General features: G+C 39.3%; 5 protein-coding genes and 1 long non-coding RNA gene across 7 annotated transcripts; 4 read left to right on the top strand and 2 right to left on the bottom strand.

Moving 5' to 3' along the window:
- Positions 1-378: 378 nt before the first annotated feature.
- On the bottom strand, positions 379-3,688 carry Ids (iduronate 2-sulfatase). 2 transcript variants are annotated; one of them, XM_017623216.1, is made up of 4 exons: positions 2,813-2,852; positions 2,457-2,752; positions 1,195-2,395; positions 379-766 (listed from the first exon to the last, which is right to left on the bottom strand). In XM_017623216.1, exons 2-4 carry the CDS (start codon positions 2,661-2,663, stop codon positions 627-629), a joined length of 1,548 nt encoding a protein of 515 aa, XP_017478705.1. In that variant the 5' UTR covers positions 2,664-2,752; positions 2,813-2,852; the 3' UTR covers positions 379-626. The 2 variants fall into 2 exon arrangements, with proteins under 2 accessions (XP_017478705.1, XP_017478704.1); XM_017623215.1 differs by lacking the exon at positions 2,813-2,852 and adding an exon at positions 3,553-3,688 and having other exon boundaries at positions 381-766.
- Positions 3,455-4,543, top strand: LOC108368372 (ADP-ribose pyrophosphatase, mitochondrial). The gene is made up of 3 exons (XM_017623218.1): positions 3,455-3,920; positions 3,987-4,123; positions 4,197-4,543. The coding sequence occupies exons 1-3, from the start codon at positions 3,490-3,492 to the stop codon at positions 4,469-4,471; spliced, it is 843 nt and encodes a 280-aa protein (XP_017478707.1). The 5' UTR covers positions 3,455-3,489; the 3' UTR covers positions 4,472-4,543.
- Positions 4,544-4,641: 98 nt separating this feature from the next.
- On the top strand, positions 4,642-15,666 carry Art7 (arginine methyltransferase 7). Its single transcript, XM_017623214.1, has 4 exons — positions 4,642-6,432; positions 6,490-6,644; positions 7,259-7,632; positions 15,583-15,666. The coding sequence occupies exons 1-3, from the start codon at positions 4,738-4,740 to the stop codon at positions 7,521-7,523; spliced, it is 2,115 nt and encodes a 704-aa protein (XP_017478703.1). The 5' UTR covers positions 4,642-4,737; the 3' UTR covers positions 7,524-7,632; positions 15,583-15,666.
- LOC108368370 (tektin-B1) lies at positions 7,669-12,989 on the bottom strand. Its single transcript, XM_017623217.1, has 4 exons — positions 9,296-12,989; positions 8,809-9,240; positions 8,412-8,634; positions 7,669-8,218 (listed from the first exon to the last, which is right to left on the bottom strand). Exons 1-4 carry the CDS (start codon positions 9,505-9,507, stop codon positions 7,784-7,786), a joined length of 1,302 nt encoding a protein of 433 aa, XP_017478706.1. The 5' UTR covers positions 9,508-12,989; the 3' UTR covers positions 7,669-7,783.
- Positions 15,667-15,818: 152 nt separating the features above from the next.
- Positions 15,819-20,101, top strand: Uev1A (Ubiquitin-conjugating enzyme variant 1A). The gene is made up of 4 exons (XM_017623219.1): positions 15,819-15,909; positions 18,818-18,960; positions 19,017-19,142; positions 19,227-20,101. The coding sequence occupies exons 1-4, from the start codon at positions 15,891-15,893 to the stop codon at positions 19,365-19,367; spliced, it is 429 nt and encodes a 142-aa protein (XP_017478708.1). The 5' UTR covers positions 15,819-15,890; the 3' UTR covers positions 19,368-20,101.
- Positions 17,846-18,579, top strand: LOC108368374 (uncharacterized). The gene is made up of 2 exons (XR_001848356.1): positions 17,846-18,380; positions 18,534-18,579. It is a non-coding gene; the product is annotated as an uncharacterized LOC108368374 (long non-coding RNA).
- Positions 20,102-20,710: the final 609 nt, after the last annotated feature.

Here is a 20,710-nt window from a genome sequence, read left to right as displayed (position 1 = left end):
CCTGTTTTGGAAATGCAAAATCAGGTTAATTAACAATATAATTATTTCTATTAATAATATTTTTTTTCTAAAATACTTTTAAAGCTTTACTTAAACAAAAATTTGAAGGGTTTACAGCACTTTAAGATTCTAGTCTAAGGAAAGAAGATAAAAGAAGTTTTACGCCAAAAAAGAGGATTGATAACTGTTTTGAAAGTAAACTTTTACTTAGTCATTTAGTTTGTTATAAAGAACATCTAAATACGTAAGATAAGATATTATTTGTATACCAGAATCCTCAGGAAAGGCAAATATCGAGACTAGCTCGATTTAGATAACGATCTGAGTAAGAGCATCAATGTGATCAGCATAATTCTATGGTATTCGGTAGAACAGATTGATTTGACAAAAGCTAGTTAGATATATTATTTTTATAACCCTTATGATTTACATATCTGTTCCGTCTTTTTAATCAATTTCTTTCTAGGAAATCATTTGTATCAGGATATTGCACAAGAGAGTTTATGATGTCGGCGGCAAAGATCCTCTTGTGGGAGGATGTTTTCAGTATTTATTTATCGTCTTGTTTTCGGGCAACTAACACAGATTTCTTTTAAACAAACATTATTAAAGGTGGTACACCCACATTACTTTGAAAATGCTGTTATCAACTGCTGTTTCAAACGCATACGCGCCTCATCGAACTCAGGTATGTTCGCCAAATTTATATCCTCGCCCATATCTAAGCGATGGTCGTACAGCTCTTCGCCAAAAACATCATTCCAATCTGAAATGAGGAAGCATAAAAACCAAATGCATATTAGAAGCCAATGTACATGTACATTATGGTGGTCCAAAAACTCGTGGGGGGAGTAAAGTTCGAAACTTTAATTCTCTCGTTCCCTAGGAGAATTGGATAGTTCTGTATCGAAAAAATATAGTCCTTTAATTATTTCAAAATCAAAAAAATAAATTCGAAAAAATTGTTCGTAGAAGTGGTATAGAATTCTCGAAAATCAATATTTTTCGATCGGAAAACTCTTTTTCTCTGCAGGAAACTTCCAATAATAATACCGTAATTTTTTGAGTTCAAAATAAAAAAACGATGGTATATTTTTTCGGTGTAAAACTACCCTTTTACCCTTTTTGGACCACCCTAAAGTGTGTACATCAATCAAATGTACATGTATGTATATGTAAATCTAAAACGCTTACCTCTACTAAAATTCTGTGCATGAAAACGCACCCAAAGCGTATAACGGAATATTGTTGTGCGCATTGAATAGCCCATCACTTTGATATTCAACAGTTTTGGCTTATCACTATTAGGATGCTTTGTTGGTTCTATGCCCGGACGTGGATACTGACTGAAAGCCACATATTCTTCGCCCAAGCCGACACCCTGTAATAGTGGATATAGGCTTTTACCTTCTCTGCACGTCAATTGTTCATATGCAGGCGCTGACGCGTTGCAAAGCGGTAGCGGGGGTAAATGTGCTAAGTCCACTAAAGTTGGATAAATGTCCACCAGTTCGGCGATTGTATGCATGCGTTGAAATGTTGTCAACGGAAATTCCGGGCTCCGTATAATGAGTGGCACGCGCAACGCCACCTCAAAATTACTATACTTAGCCCATTCAGCATGTTCGCCCAATGACCAGCCATGATCGCTGGTCACCAGCACAATAGTGTTGCGTCTATTCACATGCGCGATAAATTTTCCAAACAAATCGTCAACGTATGCAACGGACGCGTAATATGCTTGACGTATCTGCGAACGTTGCAACGCCGAAATCGGTCCATACGGGAAGGAAATATTCCGATGTTTAAAGTCGTCGCGTGAACGTACATCTATATATGGATTCCAAGCCACATTCGGCATATCCTCAGGCTTATGAGTATCTGTGGTATAGTTATTGAAATCCTTGAGATGAAATCGTTCCAGAAACTGTTGCGGAAAACGAAAGTTAATGTGCGGCTTGTGAAAACCAAGCGCCAAAAAATAGGGTCTACGACGCTGGTAAGTGGTGATAAAGCGTATAGCCTCTGCGGTAGACTCAATGTCGGGCAGCGTTTTCAGTGGCTGAGTTTGTAAATGCACGGGACAGATAAGATTTTTACGTAAAACACCGCTGGCATCCGGACATACCGGTGAATTCATGTACTTCTCACTCGGTGGTCGGAAAGTCGGCAATGACCAACTGTAGGGATAGTCGTCTGAACTGTTTGATGAAATGCCCGGATGGAAAACTTTTCCAACGCCATAAGTGTAATAGTTGTGAGCTTTGAAGTATTGTGGAAGTGTGGTAAAATTCCCGGCAAAATCGCGCCAATAGTTGTAAAAGTCATAAAGGTGCAACGTATCCGGACGACGGCCGGTGAGCATTGAGTTACGACTGGGCGCACATAGAGATTGCTAGAAAGCGAATTGTAAGTGCTCTATCTATCAAAATATATGTATGTATGTTTACACCTACCTGGCTATAAGCACGCGTAAAGTAGTAACTCTCCTGGATGAACGCGTCCAAATATGGCGTATATGCCAAATGATCTCCATAAGCGCCAAGCACAGGTCGTAGGTCATCAAAAATTACAAGCACAACATTACGACGTGTTACGTTACGCGCTGCAGGCACACTAACTAAGAAGAAGATTTGCAGTAATAGTAGCAACAAAGTAGTCATCTAGGAAATTTAACATAGATTTCTCGGAGCAAATAAAACGAATTCGCGCGGCAGATTTATTCACAACGAGCTTTACTCGCTGACTCTCACTGAAAAGATAAACATCAAATGTGCTAAGTCGTGGATCCATCCATAATTTGGCTTCTTACAGAAATTGAATTTCAACTGAATTGTTACATGCACATGCGTAGATACAAATGAATGTTTGTACATATATGTATATACACACATCCATGAATCTGATGAGGTGGGCACAGATTGTATGGAAATAATAAAAGAATGTAGCTGGACTGGACATAAGTTGAATGCCTTTGAAGTACAATAGCACTTGAGCTCACACATTTTGCTTTTGCACATATTGTATGTTCATACATATGCACATATGGACGAAATTGGAACTTTTATCAATTGTTCCTTAATTTAACCGGAAGTATTATGTGTGAGTAACTGCACACACTCACATAAGTACATACATACGAGTACAAATATAAAATTTATATGCACTGTACTTTATTGTCGCACAAAAATAAGTTCGTATTAAAATTTATACAGATCATTATTTGTCATTTAGTGAATAACGACACTCATGCATACACATCCATTAGTAGAAATTTTAAAATTTTCACAAATAACCACCGCGCTTCATTAGCTGTAAGTCAATTTGGCAGCACTGCTGATGCCTATTTACAATTTCCGGTGCTCTTGTTTCTTTGCTGACCGCTTTGATTTCCTTTTTAACACTTTTTGTTTTTATCTACACTTTCCGCTTATTTTTTTGTTTTCTTTTCCACATACACATTTCTTTCCGATTTTGCTACTGTGCAAGATGGCAGCAACAATTCTAAAACCCGGCACTTTTAAGCATATTACTTGTCGGAATAATATTTACCCAAAAAGTACAGTGAAACGCTTTATCGTGCCAGATGAATTCGTCTATTGGTCGGTAGAGTATAGCAAATATACGCCTCCAATTTATACTGCGCCACACATCAATGGACAACCTTGGGCTGATGCGGACATCGGATGTGCGGACTTTCAAGTGAAATGGAATGAGCTAGATGGCGCTGTAAATCGGATCTCGTTTAACGGCATTTATAAAATTGAAAATGGATATCCGATAAATCCGATTGGGCGTACTGGTCTGCGCGGGCGTGGTTTACTGGGTCGTTGGGGCCCAAACCATGCTGCCGATCCGGTAGTAACTCGCTGGAAGCGGGATGCTGATGGAAATGTGATACGGAATAGTGAAACCAAAAAGTACTTGTTTTTAAATACATTTATTAAAATGTTCGTCTAATGTTATATTTTACAATTTGATTACAGAAGTATTTTGCAAATGGTAGCAATTCAACGTCATGACAATAAAATGTGGGCCATACCAGGCGGAATGGTGGATCCGGGCGAAAAGGTTAGCGTAACACTTAAACGCGAATTCATGGAAGAAGCTTTGGATAGCTTTGGTTAGTAAGATTTCTGAAGGAGACATTTGTGCATAGCAAATTGACACTTTTTTTTGTTTTGTTTTTAATGCAGATAACCAAAAGATGATAGAGGAGTTCTTCGCAAAAGGGGTAGAGATCTATAAAGGATATGTGGATGACTTCCGAAATACAGATAATGCTTGGATTGAAACAGTGGCGTACAATTTCCACGATGAAGATGGAACTCAGGTGGGAAAATTGATGCTCTCAGCAGGGGATGATGCCGCCAATGTTAAGTGGCTGGACACAGACAGCAGCATACAACTGCACGCCAACCATGTTGACATAGTAAAACAGGTTATTGAGCGTTTGAACGCACATTGGTAGAATGCTAGTTTATCATTTGTTTGAAAAAAGCGCAGCTATAAAAATTTTTCGCAGAAAATGGACAAAAGTTAACTTTTTTGTTTTTCTCTTTCACAAACCAAAAACTTGGCATCACTTCATGGGCATCACTTGCAACGCTGGTAAATACCGAAAGGTGTCAGTTTTGCAGGTTTTTTATTGTTGTTGTGCTTTTGTTGCAAATCAGCTGTTTACTAGTACACATTTCTTTTATTTTAAGATTGGAGTAGGTGAAGTTTTGTGGTTCCATGCGATTCAAGTTATTGCAAAATATATACAGAACATTCCGCAACCCTCGTAATCCTATGGCAATTTTTACGCAAGTTGTTAATCCGTTGACTGGCCAAAATGAATGGGCTGTACAGAGCGATGACTACGATTACCAAATGGAGCTAACATGTACCGGCTTTGGGGATATGTTGCACGATAGGGAACGCAATCAAAAATACTTTTCAGCATTGCGAAAGGCCATAGCGCGCATGCACGCCGATGGACGTGAAGTCCACGTGTTGGATATTGGCACTGGTACCGGTATTCTTTCCATGATGGCTTCAAGTGCTGGTGCTGACTCAGTTACAGCGTGTGAAGCATTTACGCCTATGGCAAACTGTGCGGAGCGCATATTAGCAGCTAATGGGTTTGGTGATAAGGTCCGCTTGGTGAAGAAACGCTCAACTGAAATGCGTATTGGTGAAGATATGCCGCAGAGGGCAAATCTATTAGTTGCTGAACTATTGGATACAGAGTTGATAGGCGAGGGAGCAATCAGTATATACAACCACGCGCACGACGAATTGTTAACGGACGATGTCGTTTGCATTCCCGCACGGGCAACATGCTACGCGCAAGTGGTGCAATCGCCACTTGCCGCCCAATGGAACACATTGAAAATTCTTGCCGATTTAGATGGAAATATATTGCTGAAACCACCAGAACAAGTATTGCAATGCAAGGGCGAAGCAGCGGTGCATGACGTCCAGCTTTCCCAATTAGGTTTAGAACACTTTAGACTTCTAACCAATCCAAAGGAAATATTTGTTTTTGATTTTAGTCAAAAGTTAAAAAGGCCTACGGAAAGACAGCAATTACTAGAAATGGACGCATTGCAAGCGGGTTCAACAGATTTAGTATTCTATTGGTGGGATATACAAATGTATGCAGATGATATGATGACTTTGAGTTGCGCTCCATATTGGGTACATTTCGATTGGAAAAAACCAAAAGATGTTCTACCATGGCGAGATCATTGGATGCAGGCAATCTATTATATACCAAAGCCTTTACATATTTCCAGCGCTGGTAGGAAATTTATGCTCAATTGTAACCATGACGAATACTCTCTTTGGTTTGACGTGCAAAGCACACCGAGCGAAGTTTTAAAGCCCGTTCCACGCCATGCATGTACTTGCGGTTTACATTTCTCTTATCCCCGTTCACGTATTGGCCAATTAAATCAGTCCATACGTAATAAAAAGTATCTTAACTATCTAGAACAGAATTTGAGCAAAGATTCACACGTACTGTGCCTTGGCGATGGATGTATTTTGGGTTTAGCTATAGCTAAAATGGGAGTCTCTTCTGTAATACTGTGTGAAAAGCATACATTTTCCAAACGATTCATGGATTCTGTACAGAAAAGCAATACAATTGAAAACGTGGAATTTGTCGACAATATAGAGAAGCTCGATCAGTCGAAATTGTCAAACCTGACGCATATTTTCGCTGAGCCATACTTCCTTAACGCTATTCTACCCTGGGATAATTTTCGCTTCAGTGAACTTTTACAAAGCCTCTTGGACAAATTACCACCAACAGTGAAAATAGCACCACATTCAGCTAAAATATTTGCAGTACCGGTTGAATTCACCGACCTTCATAAAATACGTACACCTGTGAAGCAATGTGAAGGCTTTGACTTGGGAATATTCGACCAAATGGTTAAGGTAAGTGCTAACATTTAAAAACAAATACATCTAATATAACGCACAATCTATTTACAGCAAGCAAGATCAGTACTACCAGATAAAGGTGTTGAAGCGCAACCGCTTTGGGAGTATCCCTGCAAAGCTTTAGCTACACCTCAGGAAATTTTACATGTTACTTTCAGCGATTTTAACGCGGAGTGCTCCACAAGTGGAACGATGAAAATAGAAAGGTGAGCTAGCTCTATACATATGTATCAACAGATACATACGGTGAACCAAATGAAAACTGTGACGCGACATTTTAGCATTCTCTTAAGTTTATTTATTGATTATTATTTTAAAAGTATAGCTGATTTCTTAACAAACACTATAAGTACAAATCCAAATTTCAGACTTTGTGTAAAAGTTATGAAAATTAAGACAAAACTTGTTTGCAGTTTTGTAGCCCATTATTTAAGTATAATAAACTCTTACCTCTTACCTAACACCGCCGTTAAAAAGGTTGCCAAAAACCAAGGGTAAATCTTAGCTACTTCGAATTTGCAGTTTGCAAAATTATTTTCAAAAGATGCTGAATAAAAAGTTACAAATTTTGTTGGAATTTTGCAGAATTTTCATCACTTTTGCACAAGGTCTGAGATTTGGATTTGTATGGTGTTGGTTAAGAAATCAGCTATATGTACCTTCATAAAAAATAATAAACAATAAATAAACTAAAGTAAAATAGCCAATACTCATAGTTTCGCCATGGCTAAAACTTGCTAAACTCTCGCGTCCCGGTTTATATTTGTTTCACTGTATGTTTGTACATCGAAAACTCTGATAAGCAATATTTACCTTTTAGTGATGGATCTTTGAATGGTATCGCATTTTGGGTGGAATGGAATATCGATGGCGGAACTAGTCCTAAGTCCGTTGTAAGCACTGGCCCTGTTGAATCAATCGTGCCAGGAAAATTTATTAAATGGGATATGTTTGTACGACAAGGTGTTCAATTATTTGAAGAAAGTCATACAGTGCTTAACGCGAAGAATAGTGTGCAATGGATATTGCAGTACAAACCAAAGCCGACCAAAATAGAAATTGATGTACATGTGAAATTTCCCTAATCGTATTAAAATTTTTGAATACGTTACAACCTGGATATAAGCAACCCAGAGGGACAAATTGGCGATATATGCGCCCGGCTATTAAATTTAGATCTTAAAAAAGGATAGCGTAAGTTTAACTGTAAATTTAAATTCTCATTTTACGTTTTATATTTTTATTTAATTTGCAAAAGCATACATAGAGTAAAAATATGCATACAAACGTTTATAGTATATTGTTCGCAATACGAGAAAAGAAGCTATGCAAACGCAAAGAACACTTAATTTTTTGGTATTTCCTTTTCCATTTTCGTTAGTACTATGTTGCGATCAGTCTGAGCGCTCGGTGATTGCTGTTTTTGACTAAATTCACCACCTTTCAAACGTTGGCGCAAATCTAAAGCGCGAATATCAGTCATAAGGGAATGTTGTTTGTTCTCCAAATCAACATCGATTTTTTGTGCATGTTCCTCCAGTAGGTTATAATTTGCCTTAGTCTCGTCGATTCTGTCCATCAAACGACGTCGTATGTCTCGAAGCTTTTGTACTTCTAAACAAAGTTGGTCATGAGCCTCATCCAAGCACAATTCCATGCCAGAACGTTGTGCGCGATTCTCCAAACGTGTTTCAGCAAGTTTCAGTGCATCGGCTTTGTCTCGCAAAGCCTGCTCCAGTGTTTTTATTTCACAAACTGTCTTCTCCATTTCTTCTTTCATCTGAAAGCGTAAGAACGCGTAAAAACAAACGTAATTAAATGCATATATTTCCTATTTTTTATAAATTTTTAACATCAAAATATACTTTCATTTGCTGCCATTCAAGCTCGTTTCGGGCACGTNTGTAAGAACGCGTAAATTTTTTTTTTTTAATTAAATGCATATTTTTCCTATTTTTAGCATCAAAATATACTTTCATTTGCTGCCATTCAAGCTCGTTTCGGGCACGTTGCGTCTCAAAGATACGCTTGCGTATGGCATGCTCCGCTCGGTCCTGCTGCGATAATAGCATATTGCGTGCCTTCTCACGACAGACAAATAAGGTTTCCCGTATAGCGTATGTATCGGCCAGTTCGTTTTCAGCAAGTTGCTTTATATTTTTGGTGTGCTCCAGCCATCCTTGATAGGTAGAACAACTGTAGAGTACACAAAAAAATAACTGATAATCTTCGCTATCGACTGAAATTCTAAAACAGGGCGAAACATGCGTTCCTTGGCACTTCAAGTCATGGTAACTTTGTTTAATTTAACTTAAGTAGAACTTAACTACCTAACATAAGATTAAAAATTAGCAAAATTGCGTTGTTTACTTTTTAGGATTACGCAATGGATCAGGTTTGTAGGTGATATTTGCAGCAAACTTGTTCAAGTCCAGCTGCGCTACGTCCACTACCTCAGCCTCAGCTTTATTTTCGACCTCTAAACCGAGTTTGAATTTAACTTCCTCCAAACGATTGAGCTTTTCCCAAGCGTTCTGACATTGATCGGCTAGAAGTCGTTGATTATTCTCGATTACCGCCAATTCATTTTTAATCTCCGTATCTGCATCGTCATAAGTCAATTCAGAGCCTAAGCGACAATCGCGCATTGTAAGGCATTCACCAACAACACTAATGGGTGTCTGCATAGCTTCTAGTTCTCGTTCTGTTGAAGCTTTCTCCTCCTCCAGCATTTTCACTTCCTTCACAATGCGATCCAGTGTTCTAGCGACAGTTTCACGCCAGCGCGCTAACTCTGCAATACTAAAAAAACACTTACGAAAAAATTTAGCACTTAACCAAATGCATACATATTTACCGTTCCGCTAATGCCTCATTAGTTTCATAATTGATCCAGTCGGCCTCGATGCGCGTTTCATTGCGCAAGTTACGTGAACATTGACGGATATCGAAAGCATCACCACGCCTTGCATCCGCAACGTTACGTAGTTGATTCACGCGTGCATTCCAATCGGATAATGCCAAATGCGGCACCGGCTTCTCCCATGTTATAACGGTATTATGGGCCATAGCAATTATGTATGGAAATTGATAGAATTTTTTTAAATATTTATATGTGTTTATTTATTCTTCTACGAAATTAATTGTTATCTATTTAACATTCAATTTAGCTTCGTTCTCGATAAACTGAAAAATCGTTTTGAAATTGCTTTGGTTATATTCGAAATACATACATATATATGTATGTAAAATGGAACATAAAAGTGGAGAATTACTTCGGTATAGGAATGTCTGAAGTGGTCTGAAGTAAACTAATGAGTGCACAACGCTTGTTTGTTAAACAAACTTGATATTGGTATCCGGTGGATACCCATTATGCGCAGTGTATTGGTGGTTGTCGTGGCAGCCTTTAATATTAGCTGAGTTAACAGTCAAGTCTACGTAACCGGAACAACAGAGATTTATGTATAATGTATAATTATTGTACAAGGACGCGGTTCCGACTCACATCGAACAACCACTGGACGCCGGACCGACGATCATTCCCCGACAGCCCGTTCTAAGTACCGGAATGACTCGGGGGGGTTTTAACCGATCAAGGGCTGTTGTTTGCGCGACCTAAACCCATTTAGATCGGCGAAACCCATCAATCATTTTACGTTCATGGAGCAATACCTTGCAACTGAATTGCTCCGCATCCTTCTTCTCCAGGCGGGTATTAAGCCCAACCCCGGACTAGAAACATACTTCTGCTGCGTTTGCTTGATACGACTCCATCCGAACTCCACTTCGGTTAGGTGCAACTCTTGCAACGGATGGAGTCACTCAAGATCTTGTTCTGGCCTTAGGACTCACAGGGAGTGGACCACAAGCTTTTTGGCCTCCCTGTCTATAAGCCAAACGGCATCATCCGCCTCCACGGCTACCCATGTTACCGCGCCCCCTGCTGCAGAGCGCTGCCGTTGCAGACAATATCGCACCCACTGCAGCCACCCACCATCAGGAAGCAACAGCAAATGCGATGGGCGCAACAGGCCTAAGGTCGATCCCACACGTCCCTCACCCCGCGTACCGCGACAAGCCTCCCAAGGCATACGAAACTCGTAGAACTGAACTGCAACGGACTCCACAGCCAGTTTGAAGAGATAGCAGTCTTCAGTCAACCTCATACCTCTCATCATCCCTGATGTGTGGGAGAGTTGTCCCACTGCTGAAACCGGGGAAACCCGCCCACAAAGGAGACTTATCGCCCGATAAAGCTCGTTTCCCCGGTCGCAAAGACACTAGAGACCCTGCTACTCCCGTACTTCAACCACCACCTGACCTCTGCGAAGCATCAGCATAGTAGCCTCGCACGGTGGAGTGCAATAAGGCCCCCGGAAATAACGCCCATGGGCTTTATTTCCTAAAAAAAAGAAATAAAGCCCGCGGAAATTGTTGTCTTTTCGAAAATGAAACTAAGCCCGCTTGCTTTATTGCCTTTTGCCGGTGGGCATTATTTTCCTTTCGATATGGCAATAACGCCTGCGGGCTTCATTTCCTAAAAAATGAAATGAGAGCCTGTTGGCGCTCAACCGCGGCGGTCCGCGTTGGCGCCATCGCGCGACCACTGAAAAACCTAAGACGCTGAGGACAAATATGCGCATCGCATTGAAGACTTAAAAACAGGGGCTTTATTTCTTTTTCAATGCAATAAATCAAACGGGCGTTATTTCCTTTTCTTTAGGAAATAAAGCCCGCTGCCACTATTGCTCTTTCGCAAAGGAAATAAAACCCGCTTATTGCCTTTTATTGATGGACGCGGTTTCCCCTTCGAAATAAAAATAACGTCCATGGTCTTTATTTCTCTTTTTTTGGGAATTAAAGCCCATGGGCGTTATTTCCGCGGGCCTTATTGCACTCCACCGGCTCGGACTTGTCAAAGGCATTTGACCCTGTCTGTCATTCCACGCTACTAGAAGACATAGAGGATTCCTCTCTCCCACAGGGACACAAACGGTGCACGGCGAATTATATGATTGGTAGACAGTCGTCAGCAATCTTCCGAGATCAAACCTCGAAACCTTGAAGAATAAAACAAGAGGTTCCACAAGGTGGTGTCCTCTCCCCCTTACTGTTCAACTTCCACATCTCGTGGCTTCCCCAGCCACCTGAGCGAGTTTCCCTGATCTCATACGCTGACGACTGCTTGATATTTGCGTCTCGTAATGGAGTTGACATCGGCTTTCTCTCCAGCCTTTCTCGCTTCTTGACTACAAGGAACTGAACAATCTCCCCAACGAGATCAACGGCGACACTCTTCACCACCTTGACGAAGGAGGTCAGGCTTCAATTAGTTATTCACGTCGATGGCACATCTTTACCGACAGTGAACAACCCAAAAATTTTAGGGATCACCTATGATAGCCTGCTCTCCTTCTCAGAGCCGCAACAAGGTCTTCAAGTCGCTCGCCAGCAGCATCTGGGGCAAAGACAAAGAAACGCTGGCAACATAGTTGGACGCAGTGGACGAAGCTACAGACTTGTCAGAACGCCGGACAGCGACAGGGTGCCTTCTGGTGTCGCCAGAGCACCACCTACACAGCCAGGCCAAGTGCTCCCCATAAGGGAGCACAACAAAATGCTCTGTAAGCAGTTTATGGTGGGGTGTCACAGAAATGAACACCCTAACAGACCCTTGCTAGAGGAGGAGCCTCCACCCAGGCACGCAAGGGGGCACCTATTCATTTATACGGACGCGGTCCAGACATATATAGACCCACCACTAGACCCGACGACGTACCGGCGAGCGATCAACAGCATTCCATGCAGTCGGTCACCACCTACTCGGCCTATGAATGCCGTGATCGGAGCCCAATCACCACCTGTTGCAGAAACGGAGCATCAACTGCCAAGAAACCCGCGTTACCCTGGCCCAGTTACGGTCTGGTTACTGTAGCCGCCTCAACAGCTACCTGTCCAGACTCCACCTCAATGTCCCCAATGAGTCTCCGGTATGTGGAGACTCCTCGCTCGATACCAACCACCTCTTCTCATGCCAGCTCAATCCCACTCAACTAACACACCTCTCCCTTTGGTCCAACGCTATTAAAACTGCCCGTTTCCTAGGCCTACCGTTAGATGAGCTTGACGACAATGATTGAGGGATGTACCGAAATAGGCGGGGCTTAGTAGTGCCCTACAACAACAAGAACAACAACGCACCGACAAGCATTTCCACAACACCTCGTTCTACGTTCCGGAATGACTCGGGTTTTACCCGACCAAGGGCTGTTGTTTCGATGATCTAACCCCGTTTAAGTCGGCGAAATCCGTCAAACGTTGTTCCATTTAGGGGATACTACTGCTGCGTATTCTTTTGCTCAGGGCGGGCATAGAGTCAAACCCAGGGCCAGAAATATACACCACAATAGGCCAACTTAGCCCTGGATATTGCAGCTGGCTATACTCGTACCTGAGCAGAATGAATGAAGATGTGCCCAACCAGTGCCCGGCATGCGGAGAGTCACCACATGTTGAACGGCACCCCTTCGCATGCCTCCAAAATCCCACCCAGCTAATGCCCCTGTACCTATGGGCAGACCCTNCTGTTTCGATGATCTAACCCCGTTTAAGTCGGCGAAATCCATCAAACGTTGTTCCATTTAGGGGATACTACTGCTGCGTATTCTTTTGTTCAAGGCGGGCATAGAGTCAAACCTAGGCCAGAAATATACACCACAATAGGCCGACATAGCCCTGGATATTGCAGCTGGCTATACTTGTACCTGAGCAGAATGAATGAATGTGCCCAACCAGTGCCCGGCATGCGGAGAGTCACCACATGATGAACGGCACCTCTTCGCATGCCTCCAAAATCCCACCCAGCTAATGCCCCTGTACCTATGGGCAGACCCTTTAGAAGTTGTGCACTTCCTGAGGCACCTCATTATTATATTCATATTAAGATTTTTGTATTGCAATCGACATTTCGTCGATTGTTCTTCATTGTTCNAATGAATGTGCCCAACCAGTGCCCGGCATGCGGAGAGTCACCACATGTTGAACGGCACCTCTTCGCATGCCTCCAAAATCCCACCCAGCTAATGCCCCTGTACCTATGGGCAGACCCTTTAGAAGTTGTGCACTTCCTGAGGCACCTCATTATTATATTCATATTAAGATTTTTGTATTGCAATCGACATTTTGTCGATTGTTCTTCATTGTTCATAAATTTTTAACGTTTGTTCCTACGCCAAACATTTATAATTAATTTTTACATTTCACAGTTCCTGCATTTAGCACCCCAGTTGTAAGAATTTCATTATTTTCAATTGTTAACTGTGATAAATCGTTTGTTCGTCGTTTTTTCATCCCTAAAATCGAGCAAAAGCCGTTAATAAATTCATCATTTTCACTTTACGTTAAACATTACCTTAAACGTTTAAACAATAATTGGAATAGGGGCCGTTCAGCTAATAGCGTTGCGTGGACCGACCCCTTTTCCTGATTTTAAGTGCATTTTTTTTTTTTTGGTGCAAATTTGCAAGGGNCGTCGATTGTTCTTCATTGTTCGTCAATTTTTAACGTTTGTTGCTACGCCAAACATTTATAATTAATTTTTACATTTTACAGTTCCTGCATTTAGCACCCCAGTTGTAAGAATTTCATTATTTTCAATTGTTAACTGTGATAAATCGTTTGTTCGTCGTTTTTTCATCCCTAAAATCGAGCAAAAGCCGTTAATAAATTCATCATTTTCACTTTACGTTAAACATTACCTTAAACGTTTAAACAATAATTGGAATAGGGGCCGTTCAGCTAATAGCGTTGCGTGGACCGACCCCTTTTCCTGATTTTAAGTGCATTTTTTTTTTTTTGGTGCAAATTTGCAAGGGCGGTGTTAAGGGGGGTTAAACGTGGGATTTTCAACATTTTTAAAAACTTATATTTCGAAAACTATTGAACCAATTTTAAAACTATGGACACAGATGGAAAGGTGATTGAAGGACCTTTCATTCGATATATATTTATGTATATAATGTATACATATTTCTAGGAAAAGTACGTAATTATGACAATTTTTTTTTAATATGATTTTCGTAAAAGTACGTAATTAACTGCATCACCAAATATGATTATCAGAAAGAGCACAAAAATATATTTAATTTTATATATGATTTGTAACTAAAAGAATTCTTCTGCACATTATATTTGTATAAATATATATCAAAACATCGTTTTATATGAAAAAAAGCGCCGCAGGCGAAAATTGAGAATAAAAAATCGCGAGATTTTGTAATGTTTAACTTAAAGTGAAACTTAAAAAATTAATTATAAATTTTTGGCTAACGAACAAACGTTAAAAATGCACGAACATTAAAGAACAATCGACGAACTATCGATTGCAATACAAAAATCTTAATATTTTCACAAATGGGGTGCTAACGTCGGTTGGGTGATTTTGAGTGGTCAACTTGGATCATGGTCAACTTGTGGTTCTAGGAATGGCACTACTTTTATCTGTCAATCTACTCATGACAGAAAAACTAGGGTATGGCAACCCTAAATGATAAAGCAACGAAAAATTTTGCAGTTCATTAAAATTAATTTTGTGCTATTTCATATTTGTTGTAAAAGTTTAAAATTTGCTAGTTTATGTACTGGCAACTTTGTTGTGTCATTGCTAATGCAGTGATGCCAACCCAAAGGAGAATTCCCGAACTTTAGTGGTATTTGAATTTCTCGGGGGAATCGGGGAACGACTTTAAATATTGGGGAATTCAATATACAAACGATTTTGATTAGAACATTCCTATTGAGGACAAAATTGCATTTATAAATTACAGACTGTGATAATAATATTATATTTTTTATCACGGGTTAACATGAAACATTACGTAATTGCCTCGTGCAACCGTGTGGGTATTAAAGAAATTGCAACTGTGCATAGCGACTGTTCACGTTTTCGTTTGACACCCTCTTTTCTCGTTTGGTTTTCGCCACCAAGCCGTCGTATTAGAATTTTATATTATAAACACGAAATGATAAAAGAACTATCCCTATTACATACTTAGATCACAAATAATAATATTTGTTGTTTTTTTTTTTTTTAATAAAAAATTAGCGATAAGTGCTTTAAATATGCAGCTAAATACATTTTAGGCGAACGTCATGTATAGAGGAATTTTTTCAGGAATTTTGGGGAACTAGCCTCAGGGGAGCTGGCATCCCTGGTACTAATCAAGCGAACTACGTAAGTGTGAAAGAAATAACCCATTGGTGTAAAACTACACACCCGGAATTATTGCCATTATTAAAGCGAATGAGCAAGCGAGAAAGGCAGAATCGATGAGTGGTGCCACTTAGCGCGACATTGCTGCAAATATTCGATGACGACGAGAAGGAAAAAATTAACGTCGAGAAAAAGGCAAAGAGCGAAGAAGGTGGAACAAAAATAGCAAAAGTCCACAATGGCGAGCACCGGTGTTGGTAAGAAAAATTTCGTGAAAAATTAAAAAAATCGCGTATTATTGTGCATTAAAAGTATTTAAAAGTGGCTTGTGCAAATGTTGAATCCGTCGTATTGTGCGGGAAAGAGGCTTTATTGGAGTCTTTGTAAAACATGTGACGTGCCATAGAGAACCGAGGAAGCTTTGCAAGTTTTTTTTTCTTGGTTCGATTTTTGATTTTTCACGTTTCCACTCGCTGACAGCAATAAGAAGCATGAAATGTGAAGCACTTAAAAGCAGTAAAATGCACTGTTGATGACGGAAAATAAAATCGTCTTGGCCCGATATTCAGTGCAAGTATTCACATATTTAGTGGATATATATTTGCGCTGACCATTCCAGCCGGTCCACTCGTCATAGCCAGGAGCGTGTAGAGACAAAAAAATTAGCATGGATGGGGGGTTAAAAAAATCAAGAAACCAATAATTATTATGCATACCTAGGCCGATTGATGTCAATCGGCAAGATCATTATACAATTTTAAATAAATCCTAATCCAAACTTGTATATGCACATTAATCAGCTCATTAAACTCAATGACTTGACTTTTTCATTACCCTTTTGCGGTTTTAATTCTCCTCTTAGTTCCTCCAGCCTTTAGTTCCGGTTGATGGGCCAATTTTTCCTATGTTGCTTGTATTATTGCACCACTTTCCTCATGCCACATACCAAGGGTCGTATTTAATTAGATTAGAAATTGAAATGTTTCCATTAAAAAAAAAAAAACATATGCAGACGGTATTTCGGTCAATTCGTTGGTTCTCCTGCCATCTGTTGTATGGGTAGGTAGTCATAACTCGAAACGCCCAAGCACTTTTATAAATTGTAAATATATTATCTGCTAGTACTGTATTAGTTATGCCGCCAACGTAAATAAAATGCGTAGATAAGAGACTCGCAAGCTGTGCTGTAAAAAGTATTTTGGAGTGGTATTGATTCTGAATATCCCAAAGTTATGATAACTGTTAATATTTTTTTGATTTTGTGTATGTACATATACACCCAGCACCCCGCTCCTTCAGCCTGTTACACCCATTGCTTTTACAACCAATGTTTTCCTACTGCTAATTTTAATGACTCATTGACAATCGCGTGAACATCACACCTTGTGAATAAATAAATTTTGTAGTTGGTAGAAATGTGTCGTATTAGCAAACTTTTCTCCTGACGAATTTAACATTGAAACTAACAAATCTCGCAGATTAGCAATATTTTCTAGATCATGTAAAGAATAAGGATAATAATTGTTGTTTTAGTCGATTTAAGAACAAAAAATGATTCCACTTTATCATTTTAAACCTTACCAAGCTGGGGTGGGGAAACCAAGTGAAAAGCACACAGACCGCAAATATCAAAAAATGGTAAACAACTTTGCGTGAATGGCTAACCTTGGTTTATTTCTGCCTTGAGAAAGCTTTTATGCTTACATTCCTCGACTATGGCAGGCTGTCGGTATCAGCAGGTGTACTACCAATCGGCAGATTTACTGGGGAATGTAGTCCTTGTACGCGACTGACGCCCCTGTCCCTATGGACAGACCCTGTGGAAGTCGCACACTTCCTGGGCCTCCCCCTAGCTGAAATGGACGACAACGTTGACGGATGAACCGACCCGAGCGAGGCTTAGTAGCCGCTACAACAACAACAACCACGCCCTTACAAATCTAAAAGTAACGTAGTGCTATAACAACAACAAACTTAGTTGTAACATTTTCAAATAGAGAATCCCTGCAATATCATTTTTTTTCTAATAGTAGTAGGCGGCCAGGCAGAGACAACAACCTTGTTCCCACGACAGTCGGGTCTACGTAACCGGAACGACCCAGATTTATATCTGGCCAAGGACTGTCACTCCAGCAACACTCCCCAAAATGTCTTTGGGGAATTTGTATGCTGCTACAACAACAACAACAGACAACCCTCCAGGTGCTACTATGACATACAGCGTTCATTTAGCCCATTTTAGGCTCTACTAAGCACTTAGCAAAAATGTCGGGGAAATATAACTGCTTGGAAATCGTATTGACTCATCGCAATTAATCTTAAAACAGGTATAATTGCAATTTTCCCGTAATGACAATATATCAAAAAAAAAAAATGTTTGCATTACACGGAGATTAATCCTGCCAAATGATTTATGCAAAGAAAATCAACTTAATTTATTTGATTTCTGTCTCTTTTGAAGAGAGTTCCGATATAGTGTGAAATCCTACTTCGTGCCGACGCACTACGAAGCACTTTCTTATTTGAGGAGTAGACATTCGACTAAGTTACATCATTTGGCCAAACACGCAAACTTATTAGACCATGGATGAATCCACATATACTATGCCCTTTCCGCCTGTTTAAAATTATATTTGTTATCATTTAGGCCCGGCTATTCAATTCTCAAAGTTTGTCTTTTTTGTTTTGTTTTTTTTTTTTTGCAAAAGTTATGCTTAAATAATGCTAGGTATGGNCTAAGACCATGGATAAATCCACTTATGCTATGCCCTTTCCGCCTGTTTAAAATTATATTTGTTATTATTTAGGCCCGACTATTCTATTCTCAAAGTTTGTCTTTTTTGTTTTTTTTTTTGCAAAAGTTATGCTTAAATAATGCTAGGTATGGTATAGATGAGGGAAAAACAAATGCGGGTGCTCATCGACTTTAAAAAACGTACACTGCAAAGTTAACGAAACGTTGGGGTTTTATGCATACCAGTAGTGGCTTTTTTCCGAGAGATTGTTGTACTGATTTTAAAATTTTCCCTATTTTTCNTGGGTGCTCATCGACTTTTAAAAAAGGTACACTGCAAAGATAACGAAACGTTGGGGTTTTATGCATATCAATAGTGGTTGTTTCCGAGAGATTGTTATACTGATTTTATAATTTTCCCTATTTTTCAGTGGTTCCGCGAAACTTTCGCTTGCTAGAAGAGTTGGATCAAGGCCAAAAAGGTGTAGGCGATGGTACAATTTCCTGGGGTCTCGAAAACGACGATGACATGACACTAACACACTGGATTGGCATGATAATAGGCCCTCCCAGAGTAAGTATCTGATATTTGTCAGCACCATGATAAAAACTCTCATGTTATCCCAACAGACTCCTTATGAAAATAGAATGTATTCGCTGAAAATTGAATGCGGCGATAGATATCCAGATGAACCGCCTGCAATACGGTTTTTAACAAGAATTAATATAAACTGCATTAATCAGAGCAATGGTGTGGTAAGTGTGTCGATTATTTACAAATTGATAAACAAAATTTTGCATCTAACTTAATGAAAGCAATACTTTATATATATATATTAGGTTGATCATAGATTAGTGCCCATGTTATCCAGATGGAATCGGGAATACACTATAAAGTCAATGCTCCAAGAAATTCGAAGAATCATGACTTGCAAAGAAAATCTTAAATTGGCGCAACCACCAGAAGGCAGTGTTTTTTAGTTGATCACCTCAATTGTCTTTAATGACAAATCAGCAACAGTTGCCGCTACTGCCGTCGCCACTGCTGCTGCTATTGCCCTGCAGTTGCTGTCATCAATGTTGCCGAAAAACGAAGTCATAAATCTTCAACGTAAACGTCGTCGCCGTTGTATAAGTCGCCACCACTTGAACGTCTTCTCGTATGAGAACGTGTTATTATTATTATCATTCTCTTAAATTTAATTAATCAAGTTGAACCGTAAAAAGGAAACATCAAAGAAATAAAGTAACGAAAATAGTAATAATAATAATAAGTGGATGAAGTTGAAACAAATAATAAGTAACAAGAAGAAGGGAATCTAAGATAGAAATAACCACACATAAGCAAGTGAAACTTCAGGTGTACTCTTGAATAGCTTAGAAGGCTAAAAGAACTACAGTAGTGACGAACAGTAACTTACGAATTCATTAACACCATTTACACTAGAAACATACACACACGCCTAAAATAAACACACGGCCGAAAGAAAACTTGCATAACATAATTAAGATTATAAGCGCATTAAATATTTATTAATTAATGAAATATTAACTTGAACAATAGATGCAGAGGAAAAGCGTAATATATTCTATGTGCTGCTAAGTAATTATGCAAAGTTAAAGTAAAGAAATAAAGTAGCAAAAGATGTTAACATTCAGCCGCTTGTAAGCGTGCATTTATATGAAGCTTCTAACATTGAAATCGAAAGATTTAAGCACCAAACAGCGAAAACAAAATACATCTATGGAGCGACATGAACAGCAGGCAATTTCTCGATGAGGCGGCTAAGCTGCTGCATTTAAAATTGTTTATATTTTTAGTTTTTTTTTTCATTTCAACTTGCGAGTTTTTTCTATTAAAAAGACCATTTTGTTGCTCATTAGAAATATTGATGTTCCAAAATTTATAATTTTGCTCAAGTTGGATCAATTGTGTTTTTCGTTGTTGTTTTTATTTCAAATCCTTTAACATTTGGTTTGTGGCAACAAACATAAAACTGGTTAGAAGTTATAGCTTTTTAAAGAAGCGTGAAGTGAATGCATAAGAATGTACATTCGCATTTGGCTTCTGGTTAAAATAAGTAAAATTCCATTTTCTTTTTGATTCTTTCCTTAATTACTATAAATAAAATAAATTTAAAACGTAAATAAATGCATTAAAAACCAAAAATCTAAAAATAATTCAAAAATTTATGCGTTGTTTCATACGATAATTTGTCTGATGGCTTATTCTTCTACGATTAAATGTTTTTTTTCAATTGGTATTAGGAAAGCCTACAATTGTGCTTCATGTGTGGCCCATTTAGTTGCGTCCTAACTTTAGT

Source organism: Rhagoletis zephyria, unplaced genomic scaffold (assembly GCF_001687245.7).
Source record: "Rhagoletis zephyria isolate East Lansing unplaced genomic scaffold, Rhagoletis_zephyria_1.1 Rzeph_scaffold_03093, whole genome shotgun sequence".
Classification (NCBI taxonomy): Eukaryota; Metazoa; Arthropoda; class Insecta; order Diptera; family Tephritidae; genus Rhagoletis; species Rhagoletis zephyria.
Note: the sequence above shows the minus strand (reverse complement) of the source record. Positions and strands in the feature narration are given on the sequence as shown.

What these genes read in the sequence shown, in the direction of transcription:
- Art7 (XM_017623214.1), top strand. Translation starts at nt 4,738, where the DNA reads ATGCGATTCAAGTTATTGCAAAATATATACAGAACATTCCGCAACCCT. An exon ending in TATTCGACCAAATGGTTAAG is followed by an intron (nt 6,433 to 6,489) that starts GTAAGTGCTAAC and finishes ATCTATTTACAG; the next exon opens with CAAGCAAGATCAGTACTACC. An exon ending in GGAACGATGAAAATAGAAAG is followed by an intron (nt 6,645 to 7,258) that starts GTGAGCTAGCTC and finishes TTTACCTTTTAG; the next exon opens with TGATGGATCTTTGAATGGTA.
- Ids (XM_017623215.1), bottom strand. Translation starts at nt 2,663, where the DNA reads ATGACTACTTTGTTGCTACTATTACTGCAAATCTTCTTCTTAGTTAGT. An exon ending in TTACGCGTGCTTATAGCCAG is followed by an intron (nt 2,396 to 2,456) that starts GTAGGTGTAAAC and finishes TTCGCTTTCTAG; the next exon opens with CAATCTCTATGTGCGCCCAG. An exon ending in TGCACAGAATTTTAGTAGAG is followed by an intron (nt 767 to 1,194) that starts GTAAGCGTTTTA and finishes TCCTCATTTCAG; the next exon opens with ATTGGAATGATGTTTTTGGC.
- LOC108368372 (XM_017623218.1), top strand. Translation starts at nt 3,490, where the DNA reads ATGGCAGCAACAATTCTAAAACCCGGCACTTTTAAGCATATTACTTGT. An exon ending in CGGAATAGTGAAACCAAAAA is followed by an intron (nt 3,921 to 3,986) that starts GTACTTGTTTTT and finishes ATTTGATTACAG; the next exon opens with AAGTATTTTGCAAATGGTAG. An exon ending in AGAAGCTTTGGATAGCTTTG is followed by an intron (nt 4,124 to 4,196) that starts GTTAGTAAGATT and finishes TTTTTAATGCAG; the next exon opens with ATAACCAAAAGATGATAGAG.
- Uev1A (XM_017623219.1), top strand. An exon ending in TGATAATAGGCCCTCCCAGA is followed by an intron (nt 18,961 to 19,016) that starts GTAAGTATCTGA and finishes TTATCCCAACAG; the next exon opens with ACTCCTTATGAAAATAGAAT. An exon ending in TTAATCAGAGCAATGGTGTG is followed by an intron (nt 19,143 to 19,226) that starts GTAAGTGTGTCG and finishes TATATATATTAG; the next exon opens with GTTGATCATAGATTAGTGCC.
- LOC108368370 (XM_017623217.1), bottom strand. Translation starts at nt 9,507, where the DNA reads ATGGCCCATAATACCGTTATAACATGGGAGAAGCCGGTGCCGCATTTG. An exon ending in AATGAGGCATTAGCGGAACG is followed by an intron (nt 9,241 to 9,295) that starts GTAAATATGTAT and finishes GTGTTTTTTTAG; the next exon opens with TATTGCAGAGTTAGCGCGCT. An exon ending in CCATTGCGTAATCCTAAAAA is followed by an intron (nt 8,635 to 8,808) that starts GTAAACAACGCA and finishes TGTACTCTACAG; the next exon opens with TTGTTCTACCTATCAAGGAT.